The 20,613-nt window shown below is 41.4% G+C and overlaps 1 protein-coding gene across 1 annotated transcript in view; it reads right to left on the reverse strand.

The window, feature by feature from the left end:
• LOC109867391 (zona pellucida sperm-binding protein 4-like) overlaps positions 1-20,613 on the reverse strand; it is a 44,135-nt gene that overhangs the window by 4,838 nt on the left and 18,684 nt on the right. Inside the window, exons 5-6 of the mRNA XM_031802165.1 lie at positions 6,611-6,798; positions 6,302-6,393 (exon numbers count right to left, since the gene is read on the reverse strand). Coding sequence (XP_031658025.1) covers positions 6,302-6,393; positions 6,611-6,798 — 280 coding nt within the window. The remainder of the gene's footprint in view (positions 1-6,301; positions 6,394-6,610; positions 6,799-20,613) is intronic.

The following is a 20,613-nucleotide window of genomic DNA, read 5'->3' on the forward strand; positions in this document are numbered from 1 at the left end:
CATTTATTTCTGTGTGTATGTAGGGCACCTGTTGCCTGCCTTAGTTCGTGCAGGATTAAGCTTGTGTGTATTTGCACTAGATTATCTTTGATGAGTTTGTTCCTCCATGCGTTTTGCACGAGTTTCTGTATTGTTTTCACTATTTAGACACGTGTATGTAACTATTTAGGCACGTGTATGTAACTATTTAGGCAATTTAGGCACGTGTATGTAACTATTTAGGCACGTGTATGTAACTATTTAGGCACGTGTATGTAACTATTTAGGCACGTGTATGTAACTATTTAGGCACGTGTATGTAACTATTTAGGCACGTGTATGTAACTATTTAGGCACGTGTATGTAACTATTTAGGCACGTGTATGTAACTATTTAGGCACGTGTATGTAACCATTTAGGCATGTGTATGTAAGAACTGTGGTTGTTCCTCCGTGTGTTGGCACGAGTTTCTGATCCTTCGAGAGCTAGTTTTGGATTTTTGTCTGTGCCATTTTTGTATTGGTGGACTAATATATATATATATATATATATTAAACACGCTTCTCAGAAATCCCTGCTCTCCTGTGCCTGACTCCTACACCTCTCACCGAGACGCACCTTATCACAGACCCTGATTTAGCCCACTGCAGTAAAAGGTTAATAAAGGAAAACTTAAATTTGTTTTACCTAATTTATACCAGCATGTCACCTGTGCTAGAGGGATAAATCAGCTTTACTCCACACACAGAGATGCATACAAAGCTCTCCCCCGCCCTCCATTTAGCAAATTGGACCATATCGATATCCTCCTGATTCCTGCTTACAAGCAAAAACTCAAACATGAAGTACAAGGTAGCCTACGGCTGGGTGGTAGACCGTACACCGGTATTTATGCACGGACCAGTTTGGGTTTTTACTTTACCTTCTATAACAGTATTTTAATGTTTGGTTTGTTAAATGTGATACGCCATGTCTACCATCCATTTTAGACAGACAGAGACACTCACCAACCTTGAATCAGGGGTAGACGTAACATAGTAAACAAATATCCGGGACACTCAAATTAGTATATGTTTTGTGTTTGGTAATAGTTTCAGGATGTCCATCATCCATTTCGTAAGATATGGTCTGATAATTTGTATGATTTGCTACAAATTCCAAGATGACGCCGACAGACATGGCAGCTCTGCTTCTAGTTCAAAGCAACTTTGCAGTATTTCGTTTTTGTGTGTGTTATTTCTTACATTATCAGCCGAGAACGTTTTTTTGTGTTATTACATATAGCTGGAAGTAACTTTGGATTTCAGAGCAGCCAGGAATACGACTTTCCCGAATTGGATCCTTTGTTCATACCCCCCAAGGCAATTGAACTTATCCCAGAGGCTGCTCCAAGACGCCACCAGCGGAGAAGAGCTATTCGGAGTGGACTTCTAGTCCGACTCAGGAGGCGTGAACACCATCCACCGCTTACGAGTATATTACTCGCTAATGTTCAGTCTCTGGACAGTAAAGCTCAAGGCGAGGATCTCCTTCCAGAGAGACATCAGGGACTGTAACATACTCTGTTTCACATAATCATTTCTCTCTTGGCATATACAGTGGGGCAAAAAAGTATTTAGTCAGCCACCAATTGTAAAAATTCTCCGACTGAAAAAGATGAGAGAGGCCTGTAATTTTCATCATAGGTACACTTCAACTATGACAGACAAAATGAGAAAAAAAAACGGAAAATCACATTGTAGGATTTTTAATGAATTTATTTGCAAATTATGGTGGAAAATAAGTATTTGGTCAATAACAAAAGTTTCTCAATACTTTGTTGGCAATGACAGAGGTCAAACGTTTTCTGTAAGTCTTCACAAGGTTTTCACACACTGTTGCTGGTATTTTGGCCCAATTCTCCATGCAGATCTCCTCTAGAGCAGTGATGTTTTGGGGCTGTTGCTGGGCAACACAGACTTTCAACTCCCTCCAAAGATTTTCTATGGGGTTGAGATCTGGAGACTGGCTAGGCCACTCCAGGACCTTGAAATGCTTCTTGCGAAGCCACTCCTTCGTTGCCCGGGCGGTGTGTTTGGGATCATTGTCATGCTGAAAGACCCAGCCACGTTTCATCTTCAATGCCCTTGCTGATGGAAGTAGGTTTTCACTCAAAATCTCACGATACATGGCCCCATTCATTCTTTCCTTTACACGGATCAGTCGTCCTGGTCCCTTTGCAGAAAAACAGCCCCATAGCATGATGTTTCCACCCCCATGCTTCACAGTAGGTATGGTGTTATTTGGATGCAACTCAGCATTCTTTGTCCTCCAAACACGACGAGTTGAGTTTTTACCAAAAACTTATATTTTGTTTTCATTTGACCATATGACATTCTCCCAATCTTCTTCTGGATCATCCAAATGCTCTCTAGCAAACTTCAGACGGGCCGGGACATGTACTGGCTTAAGCAGGGGGACACGTCTGGCACTGCAGGATTTGAGTCCCTGGCAGCCTAGTGTGTTACTGATGGTAGACTTTGTTACTTTGGTCCCAGCTCTCTGCAGGTCATTCACTAGGTCCCCCGTTTGGTTCTGGGATTTTTGCTCACCGTTCTTGTGATCATTTTGTCCCCACGGGGTGAGATCTTGCGTGGAGCCCCAGATCGAGGGAGATTATCATTGGTCTTGTATGTCTTCCATTTCCTAATAATTGCTCCCACAGTTGATTTCTTCAAACCAAGCTGCTTACCTATTGAGAGCCAGAAATCTTGCTTGTTTGTAGGTGACCAAATACTTATTTTCCACCATAATTTGCAAATAAATTCATTAAAATCCCGTCCAGAGAAAACCAACCACATCTCGGATACCAAAGTCTTGCTCCCAGACAAGCTAAACACTTTCATCAGCCACTTTGAGGATAACACAGTGCCACCGCCCCTGCCTGCTCCCAGGGACAGTGGGCTCTTGTTCTCCGTGGTGGATATGAGTGAGACATAAGCGTGTTAACCCTCGCAAGGCTGCCGGCCCAGACGGCATCCCGAGGCGCATCCTCAGAGCATGCGCAAACCAGCTGGCTGGAATCTTTTATGGGCATATTCAATCTCTCCCTATCCCAGTCTGCTGTCCCCACTTGCAACAAGATGTCCACCATTGTTCCTGTACCCAAGAAAGCAAAGGTAACTGAACTAAATTGCTATCGCCCTGTAGCACACACTTCTGTCATCATGCAGTGCCTTGAGAGGCGAGTTAAGGATCATATCACCTCTACTTTACCTGACACCCTAGACCCACTTCAATTTGCTTACCACCGCAATAGATCCACAGACGATGCAATCATTACCGCACTGCACACTGCCCTATTCCATCCGGACAATTGGAATACCTACGTCAGAATGGTGTTCATTGACTATAGCTCAGCCATCAACACATAGTAACCTCCAAGCTCATAATTAAGCTCAGTGCCCTAGATCTGAACCCTGCCCTGTGCAACTCGGTCCTGGACTTCCTGAGGGGCCGCCACCAGGTGGTGAAGGTAGGAAACAACACCTCCACTTTGCTGATCCTCAACACAAGGGTGCGTGCCTATTATTGTGGGAAGCTACTATAGACCACCAAGTGTTAACAGTCATTATCTGGATAATATGTGTGCAATGCTCTCTTGGTGATTTCAATATTGACTAGCTATCATCAAGCTGGCCACTCAGGACAAACGTCAAACTGTAACCAGTGCCTGCAACCTGGATCAGGTTGTCAGTCAACCTACCAGGGTAGTTACAAACAGCACAGGAATGAAATCATCAACATGTGTTGATCACATCTTCAATAATGCTGCAGATATTTGTTTTAAAGCAGTATCCAAATCCATAGGATGTAATGATCACAATATAATAGCCATATCCAGGAAAACCAAAGTTCCAAAGGGGCCTAATATAGTGTGCAAGATGTCATACAATAACTTTTGTAGTGATTCATATGTTGATGATGTAAAGAATATTTGCTGGTCTGTGGTGTATAATGAGGAGCAATCTCACACTGCACTTGACACATTTATGAAACTACTTATTCCAGTTACTAATAAGCACACAACCATTAAGAAAATGACTAAAACTGTTAATTTGAATTTTTTAAATGTGAATTTAAAAATTGTATGGTTGAGAGGGATGAGGCAAAAGGTATGGTGTGGCAGCCACACAATTAAGTGTGGCAGCCCAACTAATTGGCAAACATACTGCAAATTAAGAAATCATGTGACTAAACTAAATAAAAAAGAAACTACACTATGAAACATATCAATTATATAAAGAATGATAGCAAAAATCTTTGGGGCACCTTAACTTTTGGGGAAAAAAAGTGAACTCATCTCCTTCATTCATTGAATCAGATGGCTCATTCATCACAAAGCCCACTGATGTTGCCAACTACTTTAATGACTTTCATTGGCAAGATAAGCAAACTTAAGGATGACATGCCAGCAACAAACGCTGACACTACACATCCAAGTATTGTATATCGGACCATATTATGAAAGACAATAATTTAATTCCGTAAAGTCCATGTGGAAGAGGTGAAAAAATTATTGTTGTCTATCAACAACGACAAGCCACTGGGGTCTGACAGTCTGAATGGAAAATGACTGAGGATAATAGCAGATGACATTGCCACTCCTATTTGCCACATCTTCAATTTAAGTCTACTAGAGAGCGTGTGCCCTCGGGCCTGGAGGGAAGCTAAAGTCATTCCGCTACCCAAGAATAGTAAAGCCCCTTTTACTGGCTCAAATAGCCGACCAATCAGCCTGTTACCAACCCTTGGTAAACTTCTGGAAAAAATAATGTTTGACCAGGTACAATGCTATTTCACAGTAAACAAACTGACAACAGAATTTCAGCATGCTTATAGGTAAGGACACTCAACAAGCACAGCACTTACACAAATGACTGATGATTGGCTGAGAGAAATTGATTGATTAAATGATTGTGGGAGCTGTCTTATTAGACAGCTTTTGACATTATCAATCATAGTCTGCTGCTGGAAAAACTTGTGTTATGGCTTTACACCCCCTGCTATAACGTGGATAAAGAGTTACTTGTCTAACAGAACACAGAGGGTGTTCTTTAATGGAAGCCTCTCAGATATAATCCAGTTAGAATCAGGAATTCCCCAGGGTAGCTGTTTAGGCCCCAATGCACTAACTTTGAGTAAAGCCAGAGTATCTATTTATGTGGATGACTCAACACTATACACGTCAGCTACTACAGCGACTGAAATGACTGCAACACTCAACAAAGAGCTGCAGTTAGTTTCAGAGTGGGTGGCAATGAATAAGTTAGCCCTAAATATTTCTAAAACCAGAAGCATTGTATTTGGAACAAAACACTCACTAAACCCTAAAGCTCAACTAAATATTGTAATATTTAAATAAATCATACTTAACCCTGCACCTTAGAGGCAGCTGCCCTATTCACATAGACATGGAATCACTGGCCACTTTAATAATGGAACACTAGTCATTTTAATAACGTTTACATACTGCGTTACTCATCTCATATGTATATACTGTATTAAATTCTACTGTATTTTAGTCAATGCCACTCCGACATTGCTCATCCTAATATTTATATATATTTTTATTCCATTCTTTTACTTTTAGATGTGTATTGTTGTGAATTGTTAGATACTACTACACTGTTGGAGCTAAATGGCATTTTGCCACACCCGCAATAGCATCTGTATGTGACCAATAAAATTTGATTTAATTTGAAGTTTTTGCTATCTAGGTGGCTAAAACTACCATTAGCTAGGTGGCCAACATTCACTAGGCTAGTGGTTAGGTGTTGGGATTAAGAAGGTTAGGTTAAAGAGTTCAGGTAATGGTTAGGAAAAGAGTTAGCTAACATATTAAGTAGTTGCAAATTTAGTAGTTGCTAATTTGTTGCTAATTTGTTGCTAATTTGTTGCTAATTTGCTAAAATGCTAAATTTGGCCACTGATTATATTCAAACACACAACCTTTTGGTTGCTAGACGTTACTGGTATCTTCCCACCCATCCACTCCGACCATTTGACTTTATTATTGATATTTATTATTGTACTGCAATGTTGAGGGAGCTAGCACACCTGCTGTAATCTCTGTACATGACAAATACAATTGTATTTTTATTTTGACTAAAGATCCCATTACACATTTAATTAAGAAGATAAAATGGTGTTAATTCCAGTGTCTTGTCAAAATTCCCAACCTGGCCCAATATACAGAAGAAAACATGACAGTTTTTAGCTTATTTTAGACTTCCCTAGGATATTGTTGTTATTATTATCATTATTATTTTAAATCACCTACTTAAATTGGCTATCCCTGGTGATGGTGCCGAGGGGTCCCATCTCCACTGAGGAGGACATCCTGTTCTCATAGAAAATAGTACCAGGTTCCTCCTGCAATAAACACAACTCTTATACAGCTCATCTTCAAGAGGCAAAATCATCATAGGTTAGACCAAGCGCTTTTGCCACAATGCGGCAACATCTTTAAACCTGAATAAACAATCAATGATATGATCATTATTGCAACTAATATGGATGATGTGATCCAATTCTTTGAAGGAGAGAGGAACTACCTCCCAGACTGAAGCCAAATACAGCTGATACGTACCGTTACCACAGTTCCACATTCAGTGACTTTGAATTGGTAGATGGCAAAAGCAGAAGTGATGCCGACAGGGGTGCAGTGTGCTTCGTTCCCCCCCAGCAGGCTGATAGAATCTAGCTCCAGGTTGGGCAAAGTGGCATCCCTGGCAACCACCACCACAAACTGTCCATCCCTGGTACACTGGACAGTCACTAGTGACAGAGCATAGGAAGAATATTAAGTTAATGATAAAAACCATTAAGCTCACTGAAAAGACTAGGAATTTCCATTACTATTTGCGACATTTCAGATGTGATTTTATAATGCATCAAAATTGTGACTAACTTAACCATGTTAATAGCTCTTTAGTATCACATGCATGTCAATATATAACAAGACTGCAGAACTGCAAGTGTACAAGCTTAACCTTTATTACAGCTTTGGTGCAATTTTCACAAGTATGTGGTACATTTTCAAAACTCTAACAACATTTTGAATTGACTGGGTACAACAAACAAATTCAAAAATGCACTTGTTCACTGCACCAAATCATCAATTTGGATACATATCTGCTTTTAAAAATGCAATATCCACTTGACTTGTCATTTGTTAATACAGTTAACTATCACTTAATCAAACTGCTCAAACCTGATAACTACACCACCAAAATTATGTAGTGCCTAGTAAATGTATATAGTTTGATAACTGCTGAACACTGTAAATGTATATATTTTTTCCTAATATATGTATACATTTATGTTGGAAGGTAAAACCAAATCATATACAGATGTAGAATCTTATTTTGAGGAAGTTTGCTTACAACAGGAAAATAATCCTGCAGCAATAGGAAATGTGAACTATTATGTGGACTTTTATTCATGGACATTTCTTGTAGGGGTTGATACATTTCTCTTCAGGGCTAATCATTATGACTCCTTGCTGTCCCCAGTCCACCTGGCCATGCTGCTGCTCCAGTTTCAACTTCCACCTGACTGTGCTGCTGCTCCAGTTTCAACTGTTCTGCCTTATTATTATTCGACCATGCTGGTCATTTATGAACATTTGAACATCTTGGCCATGTTCTGTTATAATCTCCACCCGGCACAGCCAGAAGAGGACTGGCCACCCCACATAGCCTGGTTCCTCTCTAGGTTTCTTCCTAGGTATTGGCCTTTCTAGGGAGTTTTTCCTAGCCACCGTGCTTCTACACCTGCATTGCTTGCTGTTTGGGGTTTTAGGCTGGGTTTCTGTACAGCACTTTGAGATATCAGCTGGATGTACGAAGGGCTATATAAATAAATTTGATTTGATTTGATTTAATCACGTCTGACATTTTAAAAAGTAAATTACAAACTTTCGTAGCCTTTTTAAATCTTGAATACACTACTAGTTTGCATTTCCTGCAATGAAGGAAAATACCTGCAACAACAGAATGTTCAAATGAAGATTCCGTATGGGAGTGGCTGTAAATTTATGTCATCATTCTCCATCAGCCAGTGTGCTTCAATAGGAGAGAGCGGAAGAGTCACTTTATGTGCTACCATTTGTAATTATAGTGTCGGGTACATATATAACAATACATTCCACTCATTATTTGAATTTCATTGACACACTAAGCTGATGAATTGCAGTACGGTATCAGTTGACAAGTCATGTAGAAAAGGTGATCTAGTACAATGCTGCATGGGGCAGAAATGGCATACAATACCTTGCTATGTTTTTACAATAGCCAACTCTTTACAATACCCCTATTTCTTATGATTTGTCCTGTGTATGTTAGTCTTTCTATAAGTAAAGGGGCCAATGTGTGACACAAGGGTCAACATTTCAAAATGGTTTGAAATACATTCAAATATGATTTTCTTGCAGCTTCACATTTGTAGATGCAGGAATAAGAGGCAAGATTTTCACACTGAGACCATAACTCCTAGCAACAATAAAATATCTACATGTCATTCAAAATATCACATGAAATATGGACACTGCATGTTTCTTTGTCATGGCTAGTAGCGAGGTCTGTTTGTGCTTTAGTCAACTTCTCTATCATTTATAGCCATGCTAAAGCTAAAAAACTGCATTTCCATATATTTTTTTAAATAGTTTAATTAATAATTTAATACAATAATATAATACAATGGGTTCTGTCAACAAAATCATTGACAATATTAATAAGAATTAAATAATTATAAGTGTTCATGATGATGTTTAATTAAAACTAGAACACTAAACAAGAAATGACAACGTGAATTTACCAAAACCGAAACAGTACCGTGTGGCCCAAACACTCAAACGGAAACACACCCCCACAAACCAAAAGTGAAACCCAGGCTACCTAAGTATGATTCTCAATCAGGGACAACAATTAACAGCTGCCTTTGATTGAGAACCATACTAGGCCGAACTCAAAAACCCACATAGAAAAACAAACAGACTGCCCACCCCAACTCACGCCCCCCTGACCATACTAAAACAAAGACAAAAACAAAGGAACTAAGGTTAGAACGTGACACTCAGAGTTTGATCTTGGTTGGAACAGCTGGCTTGTACCGCCTTTCAACGAAAAAGAGGTGGATGTATATTTTACTCGGTTTGAGCAGATTGCCACACCTAAAATGGCCAGGAGATATTTGGTCACTGCTCCTCCAAAGTGTTCTTGTGGGAAAGGCTCAGAAAGTGTACTCCGCTTTATCTCTTGACCAGAGTTCAGATTATGTACACTGTTAAAGCCGCTATCCTTCAGGCTTACGAGTTGGTCCCAGAGGCACAGAGACAACAGTTCTGTAAATGACAAAAGAATCAAAGCCATGTTGAATTCGCAAGGCAACAAGCATGTATTTTTGATCAGTGGTGTGGTTCTCAAGAGGCCAAGGACCGTGAGGATTTAAAGACTCATACTTCTAGAACAGTTCAAGAATTGCCTTCACAAAAATGAGCACAAGGATCTCACTCGAGAAAGCTGTAGTTCTTGCAGATGAGTTTGTTTTGACACATAAAGTTACCTTAACAAATAGTTATCCCTACGCAAAAAGCAATCCAGAGAAGTCACCTCCTACTGTGAGGTTAGAGCATTTTTCTACAGTTCCCAAAGATAAGTCCAGTTTTCTGCAGATCTTTTCACATCTGCCAGTTTGTGTCTGTGTCCCAAGTTGAAACAGAAAAATTAAGTTTATTCTTGTGGGAGCACTCCAGCCCATTAAGTCTCTGGTTGCGATTGGTGTATCTCCTAAACAAGATTTTGGATCAGATGTGTATGAATCCTTTGTTTGAGACAGGTTTGTGTCTCTGCAGAGTGGCAATGCTTTTAAGCAGCTGGTGAAGATACCAGTAGACACTGGGGTGGCCCAATCCATCATTTGGGAGGGTGTTTTGCCTTTGTCTGACACTTCAGCAACTGGTTACAGAGTTTTTGTACAAGGCGTGGAAATGGGTTGCATGGAAGTTCCTTTGTATAATGTGGAACTCGAGTCTGATCTTATTTCTGATTCCATTGTCATCGGAGTGAGGCCTAGCCTAACGGTGAAGGAAGTCTCATTCATTTTGGGAAACAATTTGGCTGGAGGGAAGGTTGAGCCAAATCTTGTGGTTTGTAAGGAACCCTGAGTAGAGGAACCTGATAGGTTATCAGAGGAAGATATTGGGGAGGATGTCTTCAATCCCACCATGGTCGATCTGTCCAAGCTGTTTATGGGTGATCCTGATTTCGCTAAACATCCTGAGTTGACCTATCCATTGAAAACTCTAAAGGTGAGTTAGTTTGTAGGACCTCTGAAGGAAGAGAGGGTCCCTACAGTTGACACATTGATGTCTAGGAAGCAGCTGATTTCAGGAACAGAGTAAAGATGTTTCTTTGGGCGTTTGAGGAAGTTTATGTGGGTTTACAGAGATGGTGTTCTAATGAGGCAATGACATTCTTGCTCCACTTCTGGGCAAGACGATTGGACCAGTGTATCTAAAATTGTTGTTCCAGTTACGCTTTGACAATAGATACTGAGGTTGGCTCACAATTGTAGTATGGCAGGCCATCTTGTGGTCGACAAGACGTATGACTATCTTAGGTAACTTCTTCAGGCCTGGTCTGAAACCGGATGTTGTGTCTTACTGTAAATCCTGCTATGTTTGGCAGTGGATGGGTAAACCGAACAACGTTGTACCGATTGCACTTTTGCAGACTATTCCTGTTTTTGATAAACCTGTCAGCAGGGTTCTGGTGGACTGTGTTGGTCCTTTGCCCAAAGCCAAGAGTAGTAATGAGTTTCTGTTAACCATAATGTGTGCTGCCACTCGTTTCCCTGAGGCTATTCCACTGAAGAAAATCATGGCTCCCAGTATTGTTAAGGCCCTTGTGAAATCATTTTCAACGTATGGACTTGTGCAATTTGAATTTCATGTGAAACTGTCTCAAGGTGCTCTTGAGAGATTATCAGACTTTGAAGTCTATGTTGAGAGCCTACTGCTTTGAGTTTGGAAAAGACTGGGATGAAGTGGTCCCTCTTGTGCTCTTTGCAGCGTGGGAGGTTGTTCAGGAATCTCTTGGTTTTAGTCCAAATAAACTCATGTTTGGACATCACGTTGAAGGTCCCTTGAATTTGCTGAGAGACAGGTTGTTGCAGGGCGACACTTTAAAAACAAAAATAATCTGTTGGCGCACGTAAGCGCTTTTCGATAGAGATTGCACCGCGCCTGTGAGTTTGCCAGTGAGAATCTTGAGAGGGCGCAAACTAAAATGAAATGCCTGAAACCACACTTTCGATGTGGGTGACCAAGTCCTGGCTTTGTTGCCCATTCTGGTGTCACTGCTGCAGGCTTCCTTTTCAGGACCTTACCAAAAAAATTGTGATCTGCATTACATCATTGCCACACTGGAGCACAGGAAAATAACCAGGCTGTGTCATGTCAACATGTTGAAACCATACTTCACCCACTACAATTGGCGGCGAAGTCAGTGGAAACCGTTAGTGATGTTCTGCCTATGGGCACTGCTGTCACTGTTGACTATAGTCTTCTAAGGGTATGAGGAAAGCCCAATACACACTGTGCCGGTTGGACGGTTGAGTAATTCAGAGATTCTGTAAAACCCTTGTCTTTGTGGCACACTTGTCTCCAGAGGAAAAAGGCAACATTGGTTGCACTGCTTTTAGAATATCAGAGTTTATTCTCAGATGTTTCAACCCAGACAATGAACTAGAGCATGACATTGACATTGGGGACTCTCCCCCAATCTAACAAATTCTACTAAGGCAAATCACGAAAAGAAAGTAACTACGGATATTGCAAGAGTTTCACCTGGAAATTAAACATGTCCGATCCAATGGGATGAGTTTTATATGAGCATATAAGTTTTTCAAAAAATTGTGAGTTTTAGGCAACCATTTTTAAAAAGGGAAAAAATAATAAAAAGATTGTATTTTTTTTAAAAAGGTTGATGTTTTGTCTATTTAATTGCTGACATGTTTATATTGGAGAAGGCGACACATTTAAGTTGATTATGTTGTGAGATGGAAGTTGTTTTCTGTTGGTGGTGAGCAACCTTAGGATATGATATATAGGTTATATTCGTTGTCTTAAGAGGCAAGGTGTTACAGGCTTTGGTTTTGACATTTATGTTTTGAGTTTGGACTTCAGCACATATAGCTTGATAGCACGTAGGGCACACTGGTTGGCATCACCTCGTTAGACAATGCTGTGGTTAGTTTCCTTGTTCCTTGCCAATCTTTGGCTCATTGGTGAAATTTGCATTATGACAATATATTTCATTAAATCATTCGAAAACCTTTAATGAAATTGCAGACAGAAGTTGACAACAGGAACATAACGCATGTTTCCGAGTAAGTTCTGCAAAATATAAAAGGTCCCAAGTTATTTTATTAAACCCAAAGTCCAGCCCTTGTGATGTCACTGCATACATCATTACCTTCTACTCATCAGACCAAGGCCATGCATACACTGCTATATAAACTTGCAAGAGAGATACAATAGTTCCAGTGTTTTCTAAGGCCTAGGCAATAAATGTCCACTCCCCAAGTTGATTTATTGTGGAATGTCTGACTAGTCTCTTATCTCATACACTACAGAGTTCTGTCTCAGTCACACATTTCTCAGACCATTTCTTCATAAGAGGTAGAGAGACTAGAAAACAACTGTGGAAAAATATTAAACCTCTATAATGAATATATATTGTTAATCTGTATACAGACCCTATACATGTAAGCAGGGCGGGGTCTTATAACCCCTCCCCTTCTATTAATACAACATAGGCATAATCAATTATTATAATACATCAAACATTTGATACAGCTCATATCATGACCCTTAGGTGAACCCCTGACAGCAGTATGTGTTACACCTGTGCTGGTTGCCGTCTCGTTAGTGGGAAGGTATTTCAGCTATGCTGGCCCAGGTGCTATTTAAGAGTGGCTGGCCCAGTGTGCCTGTTGCCTTGATTGATGTGGAGAGTTAACACATTTATTTGGCGCTCCTTATTTTGAGTTCTAGGAAAAGATCCCTTTGTCTGATTTCCCTCATTTAGTTTTGCTCCCTGTCTTTAAGATTGGTGTGAGTTTTATTTTGTTTAGTGGGAGCTCATGATGGGTATCTTTTAGTTTCCAGTTGTTGTTGCTAATCAACTTCCAGTGAACACCCCCATGAGTGTCTTTCAGAATCCCTACTAAAACCCCATCTGTTGTTGTTTTGGTTGTTGGTCAGTGACCCCGTTAGTCCTGTTTGAGCGACACTTTGGTTTTCTTGCTGGGGAATGTACGTTTTGAGAAGGAGATTAAAGTATGCAACGAATCAAGGAATGAAATTGAGATTCTCCCAAAGACAGAGGACGCAAGTATTTGACAGCTATTAATATTTTGACAGTGCCTGGCTGACTGAGGTACCATGATAACCATGGCCTGTCCAGAAACAACCCCTACTGGCCAGAGTCTAGACATTTGTGGAGATCTAAAAGGGATTGATGTGTCATGACATGAGAGCTCCACCTTACCCTCTGATATGCTTGGTGGAATTTTGGCACTATTGCTTACGCTGTCCAATTCTCTCAGATCTTCACAAGTGTCTAGAGGTAGGGCTAGGGGTTACTTCTGGACACGACCCCACAACCCCTTGGGTATGTGGTGGACCTACAGCTTGACGCTTGAGGTATTGGTTGGATATTTAATTCCATTGCTATACACAGATTTGCACAGGTGTAAGCTGGACAACCACGGCACCCTATCAAGCTGATCAGACAGGTCTGGGTAGCTGGAGACCTGTTGTAAACTGTGAAAGGATATATTTACATGTCTTCATACCCATGCTTCATTCCAGCTAGTTAGATGTGCAACCCCTGATTATCTATAGCTAAGTCATATCTCTAGTCTAGCAATAGATACTGTTGTTTTGGATGTATAGCATCATTTAATAAGATTACCAATGGTTAGCTAGGATATACATGACATGTCCAAAAGGATGTGGGCACCTGCTCATTGAACATCTCATTCCAAAAGCGTGGGCGTTAAAATGGAGTTGGTCCTATTACAGCCTCCACTCTTCTGGAAAGGCTTTCCACTAGATGTTGGAACATTGCTTCGGTGACTTGCTTCCATTCAGGCATGAGTATTAGTGAGGTTGGGCACTGATGTTGGGCGATTAGGCCTGGCTCGCAGTAGCCATTCCAATTAATCTCAAAGGTGTTCAACGGGTTTGAGGGCAGAGCTCTGTGCAGGCCAATCAAGTTCTTACAGCGATCTCGCAAGCCATTTCTGTATGGTGCTTTGTGCACTGGGGCATTGTCATGCTGAAACAGGAAAGGGCATTCCCCAAACTTTTGCCACAAAGTTGGAATTACAGAATTGTCTAGAATGTCACTGTATGCTGTAGCGTTACGATTTCCCATCACTGGAACTTAGGGTCCTAGCCCGAACTATGAAAAACAGCCCCAGACATTATTCCTCCACCAAACTTTACAGTTTGCACTGTATTGTGGCACGTAGTGTTCTCCTGGCATCCGTCAAAACCCAGATTCGTCCATCAGACTGAAAAGTGGTGAAGTGTAATTAATCACTCCAGAGAATGTGTTTCACCTGCTCCAGAGTCCAATGGCGATTAGCTTTACACCACTTCAGCAGATGCTTGGTATTGTGCATGGTGATCTTAGGCTTGTGAGTGCCTGCTCGTCCATAGAAACCCATTTTATTTAGCTCCCGACAAACAGTTATTGTGCTGATTTTCCTTCCAGAGGCAGTTTGGAACTCTGTAGTGAGTATTGCAACTGAGGACAGATGATTTTTTACATAAATCTGCACTTGGCGGTCCCATTCTGTGAGCTTATGTGGCCTACCACTTTACGGCTGAGCCATTGTTGCTCCTAGACGTTTCCACTTTAAAATCACAGCACCTACAATTTTTTATCAAATGTATTTATAAAGCCCTTTTTACATCAGCAGATGTCAAAGTGCTATAAAGAAACCCAGCCTAAAACAGCAAGCAATGCAGATGTAAAAGCATGGTAGATAGGTTCTGGCCTTTCTAGGGAGTTGTTCCTAGGAAGAAACCAGGCTCTGAGGGTTGGCCAGTCCTCTTCTGGCTGTGCCGGGTGGAGATTATAAGAGTACATGGCCATTTAAGGCCAGATTATTCTTCAAGATGATCACAGTGGTTGTAAAGGGTAAGCATGGTCAGTACCTCAGGAGTAAATGTCAGTTGGCTTTTCATAGCCGAGCATTCAGCGGTCGAGACAGCAGGTGCGGTAGAGAGCGAGTCGAAAACAGCAGGTAGGGGACAAGGTAGCACATCTGGTGAACAGGTCAGGGTTTCCTAGCCGCAGGCAGAACAGTTGAAACTGGAGCAGCAGCACGACCAGGTGGACTGGGGACAGTCAGGAGTCATCATGCCAGATAGTCCTGAGGCATCATCCTAGGGCTCAAGTCCTCCAGGAGGAGAGGGAGAGAGAGAATTAGAGGGAGCATACTTAAATTCACACAGGACACCACCAGCGGTGGGTTGGGGGACATTGTGGGAGAAAGGGTTGGGGGACACTGGCCCCTGGACAGGGCCAACCAGGCAGGATATAACCCCACCCACTTTGCCAAAGCACAGCCCCCACACCACTAGAGGTATAGCAACAGACCATCAACTTACTATCTTACTATACAAGCTTGAGTATAGCCAAAGAAGATCTCCTCCAATGCATGAGCCCGAGGGGGCGCAAAACCAGACAGAAAGATCACATCTGACTCAAGTTGACGCACGCCTCCTAGAAACGACATGGAAGAGCACCAGTAAGCCAGTGACTCAGCCCCCATAATAGGGTCAGAGGCAGAGAATCCCAGTGGATTGGGGAGCCGGCCAGGCAGAGACAACAAATGGCAGTTCGTTGCTCCAGTGCCTTGACGTTCACTCCTTCTGAGTTATTTATTTTTGAAATAACTGTACAACCATGATTAATTTTCAGATCCAACAGCAGATCTTTGTTTCTTGAACTAGCATCCATTTTGTCAGAGTTTAAAAGTAAGAAATATGCAGGCATCCACTTCCTTATGTCTGAAACACAGGCTTCCTTGGAAGGTAATTTTGGGGCTTCACCATGTTTCATCGAAATGTACAGCTGTGTATCGTCCGCATAGCAGTGAAAGTTAACATTGTTTCTGAATGGAATCACCAAGAGGTAAAATATATAGTGAAAACAATAGTGGGCCTAAAATGCAACCTTGAGAAACACTGACATTTACAGTTGATTTGTCAGAAGACAAACCATCCACAGAGACAAAATGACATCTTTCCGACAGATAAGATATAAACCAGGCCAGAACTTGTCGGTGTAGACCAATTTGGGTTTCCAATCTCTCCAAAAGAATGTGGTGATCGATGGTGTCAAAACCAGCACTAAGGTTTAGGAGCACAAGTACAGATGCAGAGCCTTTTAAAAAGGAAATTTTCCTTCTTCGCAAGCGCAGTCTGTGCTATGATGGGGTTTAAAACCAGACTATACATTATGTATTCAGGGAGGCAGTGAGTTGCTGCCTAACAGCCTTTTCAAAATGAGAGGAATGGGAGAGTCGATACAGGCCGATAGTTTTTGCGTTTTCGGGTCATGGTTTGGCTTTATTACTGCCACTTCTTATGTTCAACATATGAGGACCAAGCACAGGAAGTAGCTCTTTCAGTATGTTTAGTTGGAATAGGGGTCCAGTATGCAGCTTGACGGTTTAGAGGCCGTGACGATTTTCATGAATGTGTCCAAATGGTTTTTGTTTTTAGGGGTGCGACTGTATCTAGGGTAGAGGTCGGCCGATTATGGTTTTTCAACTCCGATACCGATTATTGGAGGACCAATGACAACTACAACAATACTGAATTAACACTAATTTTAACTTAATATAATACATAAATAAAATCAATTTAGCCTCAAGTAAATAATGAAACAATTCAATGTTCAATTTGGTTTAAATAATGCAACAAAAAAAAAGTGTTGGAGAAGAAAGTAAAAGTGCAATATGTGCTATGTAAGAAAGCTAACGTTTCAGTTCCTTGCTCAGAACATGAGAAAGCTGGTGGTTCCTTTTAACATGAGTCTTCAATATTCTCAGTTAAGAAGTTTTAGGTTGTAGTTATTATAGGAATTATAGGACTACTTCCCTCTATACCATTTGTATTTCATTAACCTTTGACTATTGGATGGTCTTATAGGCACTTTAGTATTGCCAGTGTCCCTCTCCTCGCTCCTCCCTGGGCTCAAACCAGCAACACAACGACAACAGCCACCATCGAAGCAGCGTTACCCATGCAGAGCAAGGGGAACAACTACTTGAAGGCTAAGAGCGAGTGGCGTTTGAAACGCTGTTAGCGCGCGCTAACTACCTAGCCATTTCACTTCGGTTACACCAGCCTCATCTCGGGAGTTGATAGGCTTGAAATCATAAACAGCGCAATGCTTGACGCACAATGAAGAGCTGCTGGCTAAACACACGAAAGTGCTGTTTGAATGAATGTTTACGCACATGCTTCTGCCTACCACCGCTCAGTCAGATACTTGTATGCTCAGTCAGATTATATGCAACGCAGGACACGCTAGATAATATCGAGTAATATCATCAACCATGTGTAGTTAACTAGTGATTATGATTGATTGTTTTTTTATAAGATAAGTTTAATGCTAGCTAGCAACTTACCTTGGCTTACTGCATTCGCGTAACAGGCAGTCTCCTTGTGGAGTGCAACGAGAGAGAGGCCGGTCGTTATTGCATTGGACTAGTTAACTGTAAGGTTGCAAGATTGGATCCCCCGAGCTGACAAGATGAAAATCTGTCATTCTGCCCCTGAACGAGGCAGTTAACCCACCGTTCCTAGGCAGTCATTGAAAATAAGAATGTGTTCTTAACTGACTTGCCTAGTTAAATAAAGGTATACAAATATATATATATATTTTTTTTAATCGGCGCCCAAAAATACCGATTTCCGATTGTTATGAAAATTGATATCGGCCCTAATTAATCGGCCATTCCGATTAATCGGTCAACCTCTAATCCAGGGTATTACTCAAGGTTAAATTAAAATCCTCCGTTAGGTGGTTAACCGATTTTTGTACTCCAACGTCCTTGGGTAGGGGGTGGGAGTCTGGAAGGGCATCTAGGAATCTTTGGGTTGTCTGAAAATGTATACAGTAGCACAGGTCTCGATTATCCTTGGTTGGGGTCTGAGCAGATTATGTTGTGATTGCAAACGTAATAAAATTGTTGTCCGATAGTCCAGGATGAGGAAAAACATTTCGATCCACAATATGTATGCTGTATAGATTTCATGACTAGAAACTGAAAAGACAAACGCAGTAATTTGTTTGTAAATTAAAATTTGCTGTCATCAACACACCTCCACCTTTGCGGGATGCACAGGGAATATGGTCACTAGTGTAACCAGGAGGAGAGCACTCCATTTACCACAGTAAATTCACCAGGCTTGAGCCATGTTTCAGTCAGGCCAATCACATCAATCGAGGTGGATGGAGGTCTTTATTCCAGTGAGAATGCTAAGGCGAACACTGCCATGTTCTCTTTTGCTCAACCTAGATCAAGGCACAGACAAGGTTACAGGATCAGGGGCGTCAGGTAGCCCAGGTAGATTAAAGCGTTGGGCCAGGAACCGAAAGGTAGCTGGATTAAATCCCTGAGCTGACAAGGTAAAGAAAATTTTGTTCTGCCCCTGATCAAGGCAGTTAACCCACTGTTCCCCAGTAGGCCATCGTTGTAAGTAAGAATTTGTTCTTAACTGACTTGAAATACTAATTTTTAATAATTAAATGGGGCTGACTACACTGTGCTAGTGCCAGTCCACTAAGCTGGCAGGCTGGCTAACAGCCTGCTGCCTGGCCTGCACCAGTGGTGGAAAAAGTATACAACGGTCATACTTGAGTAAAATTAGATGCCTAAATAGAAAATGACTCAAGTGAAAGTCACCCAGTAAAATACTACTTGAGTAAAAGTCTAAAAGAAATACACATACGTATCAAAACTAAATGTAATTGCTAAAATAAAATTTACCAAAAGTAAAAGTATAAATCGTTTCAGGCAAGAAAATAGCCTTGCCAAAAATCCTTCTCACTTATAATTTCCTTAATTTTGTTGCTAGAGTCATACTTTCTGTGGAACACATCAGTCAAATACTTTCTATAGAGCAAACTTCACATCAGAATAGGCAACTGAAATCAATAACCAATGTATGTGTTATATTAAACAGAGGGAGTAAAATGTAGGCAAGTGTTACGAATCCCTTTTGGCCCGACAGTCTAGGGGGGGGATGGTAATGAGACCCGTAACATAACTCATGCAAATTATTATTGTGACAAAGTGTGAAAGAAATAACCACGACAAAAGAAATCTACATCAAACTCCAGGTTTATTTATAAAACACGCGGTAATGGGGGGGGGGAAGCAGGAAAAGGGGCTGAGCTGGACCCAAGGAAAGAAACAATATACAAAAACACCCCTAAGCTAGACTAGCCTACTTTAACAACAGCTAACTAACCAAAAATACAGTGGGTGGTCCGCCCAGTTCTAACTAGTGTATTTAACTAAGTTCACCTACGGGTAGTGTATGCCCATGGGCGACTTGTCTTGGTTTCCCCCTTTTCCCACCAGCAATAAACAAACACCATAACCAAAAACAATACTCACAGGTGATGAAAAAGTGCTATGGAGGTGCTCAAACAAAAGAGAGGTTAAGACACAAAGCGAGAGTGAAACACAGAGACCTACAGACATGGCATTTACAGAGAGATTGAGCTAGTTCTAGAGCAAACAAATGATGGGGTTTTTAAACCATGGGGAAGGAACTGTGATAGGGTAGGAAATAGGAGGAGGTGTGTCTTCTGATTGATGATTGATTGTTGACTGATTGGGGAGTGATGATTTTCACCTGTGAGGGAAGAAGGAGAGAAAAGAAACACACACACAGGATACACACACACAGGATAACTCAAATGAAACGGAGCCAAACGTGATCAGAAATCTCAACTAGCAAGCAAGTTGCAGCAATGAAGAATTGAGTGTGTGTGCATTCACGCGAAGGGGGGGGGGATTCTGTCAGGGGGGAGCTTTTCGGCACATGTTTCTCGCTGATTCATTCACACGCTGAATCAATGTTGCGCTTGGTGACCTGGCGGTTTCATCCTAACATCATTGGTCCCAAAGTGGATAACAATATCCCTATACTCACCAGTTTTAGCCTTCGCCAGTACCATCTTCAGATTAGCCTTAGTGTCGGTAGACCTGCTCCTTGGTAAACAGTGTATGATCGCTGGATGATTATTTAAAAATCTAATACTATGGGTAATGGACTCACTAATGACTAGGGTTTTCAATTTGTCAGAGCTAATGGTAGGAGGTTTCAGCGGCTCAGACCCCGTAACCGGTGGAGGCAAGACCTGTGTAGGCTGGACACATGGAATGGAACGCTTTTTTCTGATAACCAGTTCATTCCATCCGCTGTGTGGAGCCCAGTGTCACAATATGACTATATTTCTCAGCTGCTTGCCGCCGTTTAAGTATTCA

The sequence above is a fragment of the Oncorhynchus kisutch genome, linkage group LG22, assembly GCF_002021735.2.
Source record: "Oncorhynchus kisutch isolate 150728-3 linkage group LG22, Okis_V2, whole genome shotgun sequence".
In the NCBI taxonomy this organism is placed as follows: Eukaryota; Metazoa; Chordata; class Actinopteri; order Salmoniformes; family Salmonidae; genus Oncorhynchus; species Oncorhynchus kisutch.